At 35.8% G+C, this 14608-nt stretch overlaps 1 protein-coding gene across 5 annotated transcripts in view; it reads right to left on the reverse strand.

The window, feature by feature from the left end:
- The window catches only part of ATP11C (ATPase phospholipid transporting 11C), a 177923-nt gene that overhangs the window by 24928 nt on the left and 138387 nt on the right, over nucleotides 1-14608 (reverse strand). For all 5 annotated transcript variants that reach the window (XM_045538911.1, XM_045538912.1, XM_045538915.1 and 2 more), the window contains exons 21-23: nucleotides 10495-10597; nucleotides 9154-9299; nucleotides 2664-2723 (exon numbers count right to left, since the gene is read on the reverse strand). In XM_045538911.1, coding sequence (XP_045394867.1) covers nucleotides 2664-2723; nucleotides 9154-9299; nucleotides 10495-10597 — 309 coding nt within the window. The remainder of the gene's footprint in view (nucleotides 1-2663; nucleotides 2724-9153; nucleotides 9300-10494; nucleotides 10598-14608) is intronic.

The raw sequence follows: 14608 nt of genomic DNA on the forward strand, positions 1-14608 counted from the left end.
TGAGAATGTTTACTGAGTGCCTACTAAGCGCCAAGTAGGGGACAGAGATGATTCATCCCTCTCTACCAGGGAGTTCAAATTCTAGATAGGGAGATAGAATGGAAGGTGCACAGGGAGCTAGGGAAGCCCAGGGGAGGGGACCACAAGTCTGGCCTGCAGTAAAGACAAAAGCAAGACATAATTCATGCAACATTCTCAATGAAGTTAAAAGAATGGTTGTACATAAGAACATGGAGGTACTTCCAATATATTTTCTATAAACAAAGATTTAAGCTCAGTAAAGATATTCTATTGAATTAAAAACGACCAAAAAAGGTGTTACATTCCTTTTAAGTCTCAAGGGAGAGGACTAGTCTGTGGCACACAATACTACATTTTCTTTGGAAACTACTCATTTTTACTAATGAGTAAAATTTTAAAAACTACAACTCAGATTGACTAGTGTATAATTTAGTCTTGAATTTCATTTAAACAAAAGAAGCATCAATCTACTTTTGTTTCACTATGTTATTTTAAGGTTACGTGAGAGGTAATTGTAATTCTTAGGTACATAATTAAAGGAGACAGACTGTCCCCAAAACAAACAACAGGTTTAGTTGATAATACTGTTTCTTGTTAAACATCTTACAATGTTTTTATTATTAAAAAAAAAGACAAGTACTATCCTAGCTTTTTGTTAAAGAAAGAGTTGCTTTTTGCATAAAGAGTCCGAGTCTTAGTCTCATTTCTACATTCCCCATAGCCCACTTTCCAAGTTCCAGAAAACACCTAAAGTGGTTCTGGAATGAAAAAGGCTGACTACTCATATGAACTCTAAAGATATTTGCAATAAAGGTTGCTACAATCAGGACTAGCACAAAGCCAAAGTCAAAAATAAAGATTTTACACATCGTGTCACCTTCTCAGAGAGACCTTCCTTTCACCTGGTATACTTTTCCTCTAAGATGTCTGCACACTTCCTTCCATCAGCTCCTTAAGGTCTCTGTCAACTTATCACCTTAAGAGACAGACCTTTCCAGATCAACTTCTCTAAAACAGCAGCCCTCTCTCAGTCACACTCTATCCCTGTATTATGCTTTATTTTTTTCCCCATCAGAGCACATATTAGTACCTGACATAATTTATTTGATTATTGTCTGTCTCTTCCCCTATTATTATACTACAGGTTCCATGAGGGTAAGGGAGTTTGTTTTGATCACTGCTATAACCTCAGCACTTAGCCTGGCACAAAGTAGGCACTTAAAAAAAATATTTGTCAAAGGAATGAATCTATGAGTAGAGGAACTGAAGAAGTCAAATGCCAACTCCTATGGAAACCTAAGTAGTTATGGTAACCTGAGACCAAAGACAGTCCAGGGTTTGAATCTCACTCAGCTGGCTTTCTAAGGAGTTAGGTCCTTTCATTCTTCCTACAACTTGTGCTTGGTAAACCTGTTTTAAAAGGATAACAAAGCAACAGACTCCTTTCAAAATAAAAACATTTCAACCAGATCAAGCCAACTTCCCTTTAGCACTTCGCTACAAATTAGTTAAGAAAATTTGAAACATCTTTTTAATACTTGCATTCATCCAAAAAAGCAAGATTAGCAACGTTTTGATCAATAGCAATTTGAATGTTCAAGAAAAGAAGATTGATCAGACTTTACAAAACTCTCCGTAACTAATACTATCACTTTTGAATGTAAGAAGGCTGATGGCACTTCCTACAACCGGAAGATGCTTAATTCATAACATGATCTGCTTAACTGGCACCATGAGGCTAATGACATGGCATTGATGTAAGAGAGCATACCAAATGGCAAAGAGGTAAATTCAAGAGAAAGAGAGCAATCTCATTAGTAGGATGCATTCTCTTAAAAATATTATGAAGGAATTTGTAAAAAAAAAATCACTTCCTATCACGAGGAACCAAAAGGAATAAGGCTTGCCTTTGAAATTTAGACCCTCAGTCTTTAATATCTGTGGCAATGTGGTAGCTCAACTTGACAAAAATCACTGAACTGCTCATAGATTAACTACAAAATTTCTGAGTTACTAAGCATTATAGCTCCTGTATTTGGCTATACTTCCTACTAGAAGCAATGTCAAATCTGTTTCAGTTGTTAAAACAAATGTGCCTGCCCATCCCACCACTTATGTATCAAGTTAATATATAGCCTATTCTTTATGTAGTAAATGTTCAGAAAACAATAGAGGCCAAAACATCTAGAGTTGCTTTAAGTAATCCAAGGCTTTATCTAGGAATCACAGCTTCTTGGCCAGTTTAAAGACCAATGTTTTTATGCAAAACCAACCTGAGGAACTGCAAAGCTGTAATATTTTACTTGATGAAATAAACTATAATATTTTAGAATTATAAAATACATTTTATACATTGATAAAAAGAACAAAATTCAAATATTCTTGTTAATGTTATCTCAACTCCAACAGGATGTACCAAAAATGTTTCAAAAGGAAAATAACGGTAAGATAATTAGTAAAGCAAAGATATATACATTTGCTACTATCAAAAACCAGGTCAAGAACAATCAATTGTTGAAACAAAAAAGAGATCCTTTTACTTGGGCAGACTTTCCTAATCTCTATCAATCTATTATAACACAAAGGTGATTTATTAATAGCAAATGTAAACTACATTATAACAAATAACTTGGGAAACAAACCTGTTGTGAGAATCCACAGAAGAACTGGTACAAAAACTGTGGCAAAATGAAACAAAGGTTCTAGAAAAAAATTAAGACAATGGTTAATATTTTCATTTGATCAGCATTATAAACTAAATCGGGAACTTGTACTTCAGTCTCTAGTCATTCCTAAATCCTTCTAATGTCAGAATGCAATAAATCTCTATTCCAGAGATATAAGGAAACAACTCAAAAAGAAATTCATATTAAGATCAACTTTTGCCCTACCAAGGTGGAAGAGGATCTCACTTACTTTATGAAAACCTCTTACTGCTCTTCTTTTTCCAGAGAAGAAATGAGTTTATCCAATATGAATACCTAATGATACTGTACTTTAAATATCAGTTAGATTTGCAAAATCATCATAAGGTAGACTGATAATGCTGTAAGTGTACATTTAAAGTCAATGCCAATAAACTGTTAGGAAACTATTATAGATTATGTTGATACTAACCATTATCAACAAATGCTTTATTGCCTTTATTACTGCCTCATCAAACAATCAACATATCATTATGGAGCACCTACTATATGCTAAGATGGCACTGTGGGTGATACTTAAAAAAGAAGTGCCAACTTCTTTTTCCTAAGGGACTTATTGTTTAATTAGAAAAATACTGAAAATATGCAGATTATAAAATTACAAGCTGGAAATTCATAAGGCAATAAAAGCCACTGAGTGTGACTTCAAAATACTGAAATTAATGTCTTCAGGAAAAAGTACCAGAACTAGAGTTTTCAAATGAGTGCTATCCTTCAAGGTAGGCTGTGGGCTTATATAAGAGCTGCTGTTACTTGTTTATCATATCTTTGGACTTCTCCTTGGGAAGCCCCTTCAAAAGTCCACTTTTGAGTCACGTCAGAAAACCAGTTTCCTCCCTTTTGTCACACATTCTCACTTAGCTAATTCATCAGCCTCAGCTCTGGGAGACTGGAAGCTGTTTTTAAAAATCAAATGCAACCTTAAAGGATGAACATCTGACATGGCTAAGGATATTTAGATGGATATACTACAGGCTCTGGAAGATGTTTCCTAAAAGCGGGGCTCTACGTGTTTTTCAATCACCCCTGCAGCATGAGAATAAATGTCAGGGCTCCCCAAGGTCACCACCTGGAAGAACAAGACTCATTTGTATGTGTCAGTTCTGGTACAATGCAAAACATCGTCCACAGCATTTCTAGAGTCATATTTTATGAAAAATAGGTGTTCTGAGGTTGGACGAGGCAGAGCTCAGTGGGGATCATGGAGTAACTCATGAAAAGTGGAGTGTCTGCCTCCCCCACTAGAACAGGACTGTTCTCCATGAGAACAGGGACGTTGCCCATCTTATTTCATAGTGAAACCTCAGTGCCTAAAATAGTGCTTGGCACATGGTAACACACTCAAAACATATTTGTTAACTGAATAAAGTCAGCACTTGAACTAGGTCTTACAGACAACTAGGATATGTTGATAGCAGGGACCAAGGCAAGGCAGTATGTATATTAAACATGTATAGTAAGGCAGGGTCAAACTGTGGGGTGCCTTAAAAGCCACACTAATCCTGAAACAATAGAGAGTAAAGTTTCTAATGGACACACTGAAAAGTGGCATTCTCTAAACATGATTGTGCAAGGAGGATTAAATGGAGAAACAGAAGGCAGGAAGACCTGTCACTAAAGTATGCCAAGAGTGAGGCAATAATAATTTGAAGATGCAATGACAGGAAAGGAGGAAGGAAAGACTTCTTAGCTTAGCCAACGAGGACTGAACACATTAGAAATCCTCTTGGGACAAAAGCCAGCAATAAAAAAGAAATAGTGCTAAGTCAGTCACCAAGATGATAATGGGCATAGAGATACTAATTAAGATAGAGGACATCATCTACCTAAATAATCCCCTATATTGGGAACAGGGATTTGTCAATTTTAGATCACTGATCAACATTTGCCATTTTAATGCTTGTTTTGTTCTCCTAACAGAGCATCCCTTCCATTCTGGTGGCAGTTGCTTGAATTGCAGGCCAAGATCCAAAATAGGCAAACCAAGCCTCTAGAATAGGATCAGATTACTAGGCAAATCTGTATGGCAAATCTTCATGAGATCTCCTACCAGGGGGAGGTTCAGAGAGAATAACCATTTATTCCCATGTGGGGCTGTTAGTTACTGAGTGCAAGGCCCAACAGACCCTAACTAGGACACAGAAAGAGTCATGGACTTAGAATAAATAAGCCTATGCTGGAAATCTAGCTCTGTTACCTCATAGCTGGAGAGCCAAAGGCAAGTTATATCTCTTTGAGCCCTACTTTGCACATATTTTAAATGGAAATAATACTACTTGCCTCATAAGAAATTTGTAAATATTAAAGAAGAAAATAAAGGGATTTTGTCAACTAGCAAAATACCTTACACATAATGGAAATCATCATCACCATCATCATTATAATCCTCCTCCTCTTCCTCAGTGTTTGGCCTGGCTACCAGTTGATACTGGCTGGCAGAGTATTAGCAAATCTGTGAACCTGAGTTCACAGTTATATTTATTTTACAAAATATAAAGTTAATAGGAAAGACCTAGGGTTGATTATAGACAACTGACACAAAAAAGCAGTTGCTGAGTTTTCCCTCCTGTGAAATATAGGGAATGAAATTCAAATGCCATAACTGCTTCAATCATTTAAAACTAGAACATACACTTGATACTATACCTACAAACTGGAATCTAATTAAGAAATTTGGTAAGTTCTATTCCCTGGTAGACAATAATAGGTATGAAGACTCAGTCTAACGTGTACTATAATGGTTGGCAGTAAAAGAAAACCAAGGTATTTGTTGCAGAAACAACCTCAGTGTCCAATAATGGGAGCTTAAGATATTGTACGATTATAATGTTTTAGAAAAATATTAAACTGAGTGAGAAAAATGCTCACAATATATTAAGTGAAAAGGCAGTGCGAAACAATATGTATTGCACCAAATAGGGATAAATAAGGTTTCTTTTGGGGGTGATGGAAAAGTTTTGGAATTAGATAGTAGTGATGGTTGCAAAGGAGAGTGAATATACTAAAAGCCATCAAATCGTACACTTTAAAATGGAAAATTTTGTTATGTGAATTATATATCAAAAAATTAAAAATAGAAAACCTGTATGTAGTATATAAAAATATATACATACATTAATTTGTATAATAAAAGATCAGAAGGTCACAAAACAAAATGTTACCATTGGTTCTCTCGGTATGCTTATGGACAATTAGAGATGACTGCAAAAATTTCATTTTAGAAAAGGAATTATGTATACATTTAAAAGAGAGATTTTAGAAAAGTCACTTTTGCACGATTCTTTTTGTTTAGATCATTAAGTCACTAACATACTCAGAAAACCTCATCTTGAGTAGACCTCTTGGTGTAGCTCTTTTAGAACCATGCCAATGTTTCACATACTCAAAAAATAAATAATTAAAATAAATCAGGACTAGAGGGGAAGGACTCAAATGGAATGCAAACAAAAAAATAACCTAACTGTATTTCAAACAAATAACCTAACCGTATTGAAGTGGTGGAAAGGGAAAAAAAAAAAAGCAACCTTAGAAAATAGTACTTTGACTATATACTCTAAGGCTAAATTATAAAAAGAACTACACACATTTGCGACAACATGGATGAACCCATGAACCCAGAGGACGCTGTGTTAAGTGAAATAAGCCAGGCACAGAAAGACAAATACCTCATGATCTCACCTATATGTGGAATCTAAAATGGTCAAACTCATAGAAGCAGAGCAGTAAAATGGTGGATACCTGGGGCTGGGTAGATGTTGGTCAAAAGACACAAAATTTCAGTTAGAGATCTATTGTATCTCTGAGATATAGTAATAAAAATATACTGTATACTTGAAAATCGCTAAGAGTAAATTTTAAGTGTTCTCATCACAAAAAAAATAAGAGTGTGAGGTAATGTATATGTTAATTAGCTTGATTTAGCCATTCTACAATGTATATATTTTAAAATATCACATATACCATAAATATGTAAAATTTTTGTCAATTAAAAAACTGCACAAAAATATCATACTCAGTTTGTTTCTCAGGAGTATGAGTTAGAAATTATGAAACTACTTTAAGTGTAGTATACATATTGTGGACAAGGAAAACCACGTTTCTCACCACTGGAGAAATAGTTACAAATAAAGAAGAAGGAAAAGCTAGAATGAACTCTGTGCTGTTTGGACTGGAATCAAAGATATTATTTAAGTTTAGTTCATACTGATCCTTTTGATTCCAGTCTAACATAGGTGTGTGTACACATACATACACATCCATCCTCACTTAACATCACCAACAGTTTCTTGGAAACTGCAACTTTAGGTGACATGATGTGTAAGATAACCAATTGTTTTTTCTCATCAACATTATAAAAAAATGACATGACTTTGAATGAAACAATGTCATTCGAGGACCTGCTGTACATTGTTTCACTTAAAGTGACAGTTTCCAAAAACCTATCAATGTCCTTAAGTGAGGACTTAGATATATACACAGATACAGGTATTTTGTGTATACCTTCTGTCTACTGAGAAGGCCTAGAACCAACTTCACCTAGCATCAATGAGCACAAGTAGCAACCAGATTTTGATTTCTAAATACTATTTGCAAATAAAAGGAACCAGTGATCCCTGGAAAAATGTCTGAATCCAGGACCGGGGCAGGGAAAATAACATCCTGTGGTACCAGAAAATAAAGAAGTCTTCAAAAATGATGGGGATAAGGGAATAGGAGCTCCCAAATGGCCAAATACAGGACAATTTGAGTAACAAAATAAATAATGACAGGAGTGGACTTTAGCTCATAAAATAAAACATCTGTTTTAGTAGCAGAATCCTCTTTTCAAATGAAATTACAAAGAGCAAAGTGGAAGGGTCTCAAGACACCCAAAACATTTGAACCAAATTATCAAAATTAACATTGTCATTAATGAGGCATATTGACAACATGTGCCTTCTGATATGCTAAAAAGGTTATTACAACATCACTTCTGTGGTGTTTGTGCCCAAAATGCATAACTTGAATCTAATAAAAAGCAAACATTACATAAGCCCAAGTGGAAGGACATTCTGCAAATTAATTACCCAGTACTCTTCAAGAATGTAAAAACCATGAAGATAAAAAAGACAGGAACTGTCCTATATTAAAGATTAATTACCCAGTACTCTTCAAGAACGTAAAAACCATGAAGATAAAAAAGACAGGAACTGTCCTATATTAAAAAAGACTAAGGAGACATGACAGCTTCAATGCAAAGGTGATTTTGAAATGAAATGGGCCACTAAAAGAACATCTGTGGGACCACTGGCAAAATTTGAATACAGAATGCAGACCAATTAATAGTAATGTGCTAATTAATACCAATTTGCTGATCCTGATAACTATGTTGTAGGTTATCTACGGCAATAACAGTTGATGAAGCTGAGCAAAGACTATATGAGAATTATTTTACTAATTTTGCAACTTTTTTAAAGTCTGAAATTATTTCAAAATGGAAACCAAAAAAAAAAAAATTTTAAACTTCATTGACCAGAACACAGGACAGGAGATAATGTTATGGCCCACATCAGGTTAAAATGATTTGCACACCTTAGACCAGTTACTTCACTTTCATGTATGCCAAGTTCATTACACATAAAATAAGTTAAGTGGCTTTAACTATATTTATGGATTCCAAATTGTGCTCTGAGAAACCTCTGGGACAGGAAAGGGAGGCTGAACAAGTAAGCAGCCCTGGCACATCACACTTAAGTCAATGCAACCCTGCTTCTATATACTTTATCTGGGTAATTTCATTTGAACACAGGATTCTGCTACTGGAAAATGTAGCTTGAAATACTATTTAGCATAAAAAGGGAACCAACTATTGATACATGACATAATATGGATGAAGCTCAAAAATATTATGCTGAGTTAAATAGGCCAGACACAGATTCCACTTATAAGAAGTTCTAGAACAGGAAAGACAAATGTGTATATTACACATATTATATTTATATCTTTATATTATCTGTCATATATACTACTAATATGGTACAATAATATAAATCAGATTAGTTGTTGTTTGGGATAAGGGCAGAGGACACTGGGAAGGAGTATAATGAGAATTTTCTGGGGTGATGGAAATATTCTATTTTTTAATTGGGGGGTGGTTATATGCATGTATACATTTTTCAAAAACTCATGAAACTGTACAATTTTAATGAATGCACTTTATTATGTTTAATTTATAGTTCAATAAAATTGGCTTTAAAAATTCATCTCAAATCTCTTGCATCAAAGGTTTCTGATTCATTAAATACACCACCTCTACTTTGATGACTATAAATTTCAGTATCAAGACAGCAAAAGCAGCATGAAAAATGAAAGAATAAAACCATGACCAATCTGAGCTAATGCTGAATTAAATAGTCAGAAATTAAATTACAAATATTTTATCACATACCTTATAGAAGAAATACTGTACAAGGTGTGCTATTCTCACATAATATAGATGTCCATGAGCCAAAAGCAGTTTCTTTAAATGTTTAAACTTTGGAACAGAATAATCACTATTCCTGGCTGCTTGGCGACCTTCTTTGCCTTTAATACCTAAAAAGAGAATATCTCTATAGGGTGAGTACTCTATAGAATAAACAACCCCCTGGTTTACTTTCATATTTTCAACTTGCTTAAATGTTACAGTTCAATTGTATAGTTTAGCTTTGCTTTTTTTTTAACCAAAAGGGCTTTCTTTAAGTGACACTGAACCTTACCAAATAAAAGGAAACTAAGTTTAATTGGTAAGCACTTATTTGTTATACAATATAAAAGTATTAAATGAATCATTATTTCAATCATTAAAAGACAAAACATTATCTGGAAGCAAAAAGTTCAACCTGAAAATTATTTTTAAGGTACTCATTAAGTACTTAATTGTCTATGACACTAGACTAGGTGCTATATTAAGGCAATTCAGAAACTTGCAAGTTTGTGGTCTAGGAGCTCAATGAGAAAATGGTGAAATCCCCACACTGAATGAAATTCTAACTAGCAGCCCAAGGGCCCCATGAGCTCAAACAGCTTTGGGGCATTTCCATGATGAATAACCAATGAGGGAAACTTAAGAGTTCTACCCTAAACAGGACTACTTCCAAATGGAAAAAAGAACTGGGAATCTAAACTATAGTGCAATGATTCCCAAGATATTAATTCCATATCTGTCCCCAGCCCCCTGCCAAAAAAAAAAGTTCTGGGGTATTAGGTTTGTTGCCTAACAGCAGCCTGATAGGGAAAAAAAATGGTACAGGTGGTAGAAAATCTATTGTTGAGTATCAACATATAAATTCAACACTATAGCTCAAACCACCCATAAATACTGCCATGTTGAACACCAGCCAACCAATTATCATTTCTTAGCCCTAAACAGTTAAGAATCTCAAAAGATATAGTGCAGCAACATAAGCAGGCAGTCTGGCCAGGGGCAGAAAATCAATAAAATTTCTCGCATAATGTCAAAGTGAGAGCTAAACAATCAATTGTGTTGCCAGTAGGTTTGGGAAATTCACTTTACTTGGCTAATCTAAAAATATCCTCTAACTATGCATCGCTACATTCCCACCAGGAGTAGGACCTTGGGATGGACATGTTCCATTATCAGATGAGGACTTTCATTCAATTAACAATTATCATTACAAAATTCAAATTTAAGATGAGCAACCAAAACAATATCTCTAGCATATAAGACCACTCTACCTGAAAGCAATAATGATACCTTACAGCTGCTCTCTCATTAGAAGTTTCTTACCTATTCCCACATGTGATTCCAAGATCATACTAACATCATTGGCACCATCACCTATGGACAGAGTTATTGGGTTGCCTTTTAAATTCTTCACCATTCTGACAATCTAAACATTAAATACAAAAGAGGTATAGAAAAGGTCAAAGCAGAATGTGAGACTGGACTACTTTAGGGATTTATGCCTCATTCACACTTGTAAATGGCAGCCTTGCAAACAGAAAGGTAGGTAGCTTGTGCATATACAGTCATCCCTTGGTATCCGCAAGGGATTGATTGGTTCCAGAACCCTCCATGGATACCAAAGTCTCCCACGTACTTTAAAAAATCTCTAGATTTCTTAAAAAATAATATCTAATACAATGTAAATGCTATGTAAATATTTGTTATACTGAATTAGTTTTTAATTTGTATTATTTTTATTGTTGTATTATTATTTTTTATTGTTTTGGGTTTTTTTTTCCTAATATCTTTGATCCATGGTTCTTTGAATCCACAGATGCAGGTCCCATGGATACGGAAGGCCAACTGTATATACAATAGTCTTGAATTCTCAGATGCAGAAGACAGCCATTCAAAATCTAACATTAGCACCCACTTGTTTCTGGTTCTGTGCATGTATGAACTATCAAAAATCTTGCCTCTCACACATTTTGGAGAGTAACACATTTCCCTCTTTTGTCATTGCATAAAGTGTCCTTTCAGATCAGATGTTGAATGTGTGGCAGTGGAGGCCAGAAAGCTGATCTGGGGTAACACGTACAGGGCCACCAAAACAAAAATGGGAAGTCAGAGAATAATGTTTTTGGTTATCTCTTACTCTCTCCTCCCTGCTGATACTTCCACCTTCCTTAGGAGCACCTCAATCCTTATTCCCAGGAACTTACCTAATGTTAAATTGTTATACCCATCTGGTTGCCAACTAAACTTTACTAAATCTCTTACTGCTCAATATGGTTTGACCTTTCCTAGAGGTAGCTGTATTTTAAAAGGGAAATGTTAATCCCTGGTATTAAAACACTTCTGCCTTGGGGTTCTCCAAAACCTCCTGGCAGTTACTTGTGGGAAGTGCACTGGGTAAGCAGCTGCCCTTCTACCCTATGTTTCGGAAAATAATCACTGTTTAATGTGTCAACCCTCAAAACCCCTTGCAATCTAGCAGTTTTTAAAAAGTTTAAATAATGCTTTGCAAAAATTCTGTCCTCACAATTTCTCTGAGCAGTTAACATAAATAAAATCCATTTCCAACATAACTGAATTGATTAAAAATAATTTATATGAGGCTAAAGCACTCTGCAGTTATTTCTTTTAACAGAATTCAATCAGGTTTTAGATATATTAAATTGCACCAAAAAACACATATCCAAACCATTTACCACAAAAATGATGTGACTGTGAAACGCCAGTTTTCCCCCAGTCCCAGTCCCTCCCCTCATTTAGTTCTTCTTAAAAACTTTTTAAAAGACTGTCAGAAATAACCTGTAAGTTAAAAGATTCAAAGACAAAATTAAAGAACCCAAACTAAATTTGTTTTTGGTAGGCTACAATACTGGTTAACTAATTATACCAATTATACCATGTACGGTAATGATTTTCACCTCAAGGAAGAAAAACTGCAGCCAGGAAAGGTCTAGGGAAGGCAATAAAATTATCAAGGGTGGCAGCTTCTGAATGAAAATATAGATTAAAAAGAGTAAAATTTGTCACTGTGGAAACATAAAAGGATATATGATCATGGACTATAAAATCATGAAGGATTTATACAGGTAAACAGGGAGTTTTTCACTGAGTCCCAGGTCAACTGGATTAAGATCTTCCCCTCAATCTCTAGGATAGCTTTCATGAGAAAGAAATAATTTTACCAAAAAACTATTCATTCATCAACTATAACTGCTTGCAACGCACTATGGAAAGCAATGTGCTCAGATCCAAAAAAGATATAAGGCTTGGTCACACATCTTAAGAAGCATATAATGAAGTAGTATGGATAGGTTATGAGTACAAGAATATTAGATAACCAGGTTAACAACACAAGGTAACAAAATATAACATTTGTGTAGGAATACATGACATTGTCGTCCACATAAGAAGGCCTATGATGTCAGAGAAGTGAGAAGACACTACAGTGATTAGGAATGATTTCACAGAAGGAAGAGTGATCTGATCTAAGTCATGAAATATCAGTCAGATTTAAATAGACGGGGAAGAGGAGAATATTCCAGACAAAGAGAATAGCATATTCAAAGGCATACAGCCAGGTAAATATAGTATATGCTGAGAAAATAGATCTGGCTTGACCAGATCAATGAGATTTTTATATAGGGGGCATGGACAAATATATCTATCTGGTGCCAGATCAACAGGGAGGGATATTATGAAAGTGACAGCAGGATGCAGGAAGAACTGGAGGAAAGCAAGACTGAGCAAAGAGAGAAGTTATGTGACTAGTTACAGGTGGAGTTCAATGAGCTATTTAAAGTCCTGGCCCTGGAAGGTAATGAAAAGAAAGGAATAAAAGACAGTGTACTAAAAAATAGACAAAGATCACATGGAAGAGTAAAGCATGAGGGAAGTCAACATAGACTGCAAGGTTTTCAAACTGGAAACCTGAAAGTACAGTGAGCTCAGTCATAGAAATAGAAGATGGCAAGGAAAATGATAGTTGGGCTCTAGAGAAGGCAGAGTTGGGGTGATAATGACACACCCAAGAAGACATGTTTGCAAAGTAGTTGAAGATGTAGAACCCCAAAGATTTGGATTGGAGATAGTGACTTGAACATCACCTATTTCGACATGACAAATGAGTAGGTGATACCTTTGAAAAAGTGACTACAGTGAGAAAAATGAAACAGACTGAGGACTGAAACCCAAGGGGCACCATGTTCAGGGTGGGACAAGCAGGATGTGGTTAGGTATTCACATACCTGCATGGGCAGTGAAGTAGTCAAAACCCAGGTAAGCAATTTAAAGCAGCACATAGTGAAGGCGAAAAGAAAGAAAAGAAACAGAGAAAGAGAGAGAGAGATAGATATCACTTTTGGAGGCAAGCCTCTGACTAAGGGGACAGATTTCTATGGATACTGGCTGGATCTGGTTCCCCCGCTGGGGCCAAGGGAGGTTTTCAAGATTGTAGAGAAGAGCCTCTGATTGCAGTGGGGACTGTGAGCTAGAAGGTAGACAGAGGCAAAGGCTCAAGTAGGATGGGGTGTGTGTGTGTGAGCGCGTGTGTGTATGGTGTGTAAGGAGAAGCCACAAATGCAGACATCCTCTGGTCTAGAGCAACTGGCTAAAGAATCTGAAGAAGCAAAACTACGTATAAAAGAATATCCTGCAGTATATACGGAAGTGAAAAAATACGTAAATGAGACTCTGTGAATACAAAGAAGCAAGGTGAGGCAGATCAATTCTGCCTGCATGAGCTGGAAAAGGTAGCATACAGGAGATGGCTCTTGAGCTGGGTTTTATTATGAGTAAAATTTTTGTTAGGCCAGGGGAATTCAGAGAGAATTCCAGATGAGGAAATGATACGAGAAAAGTTTTGGAAGCTGTCCTGAGCATAGCACATGGAAGAGACACAAAGAGAGAACAACCAACAGGAGTGGGTAATTTATGCTGGATAAGGGAGCGATAATAGACACAACCATGTAGAGACATATTAAGGGACACTGGGGGAGCCCCAAGTGCCACATTCAGTCATCTACCCTTCAGTCCTAAGGGACTATGAAACCACTGAAAGTGTCTGAGAAAGAATATATCATGGGAAGAGTCGTGTTTTAATAATATTAATTTGGAAGTGTGGGGAAAGAGATTGAAGGTGCGTGAGTGAAAGCAAGCAGATCAGTGAGGAGACTAAATCAAACAGTCTGTGCGTAAAGTTATAAGAGTTTAGACTAGGCTGGCAGTAAAAGGTTCAAAAGATGGCACCAAAATGAGAGCTATGACAAAAGGTGGGATCAACAAGATATGATGACTAAATATGGAAGGAAAGGAGGAAGATCAAAGGTAGTTTTAAGACCTAGGGAGCAAAAGAAAAACGGTACTGGTAACAGGAATAATATAGGACAAGGGAAAAACCAAACCAGTCTGCATAGAAAATTACAAGATCTGTCTTGGACACTAG

The sequence above is a fragment of the Lemur catta genome, chromosome X (genome assembly GCF_020740605.2).
Source record: "Lemur catta isolate mLemCat1 chromosome X, mLemCat1.pri, whole genome shotgun sequence".
Taxonomy (NCBI): domain Eukaryota; kingdom Metazoa; phylum Chordata; class Mammalia; order Primates; family Lemuridae; genus Lemur; species Lemur catta.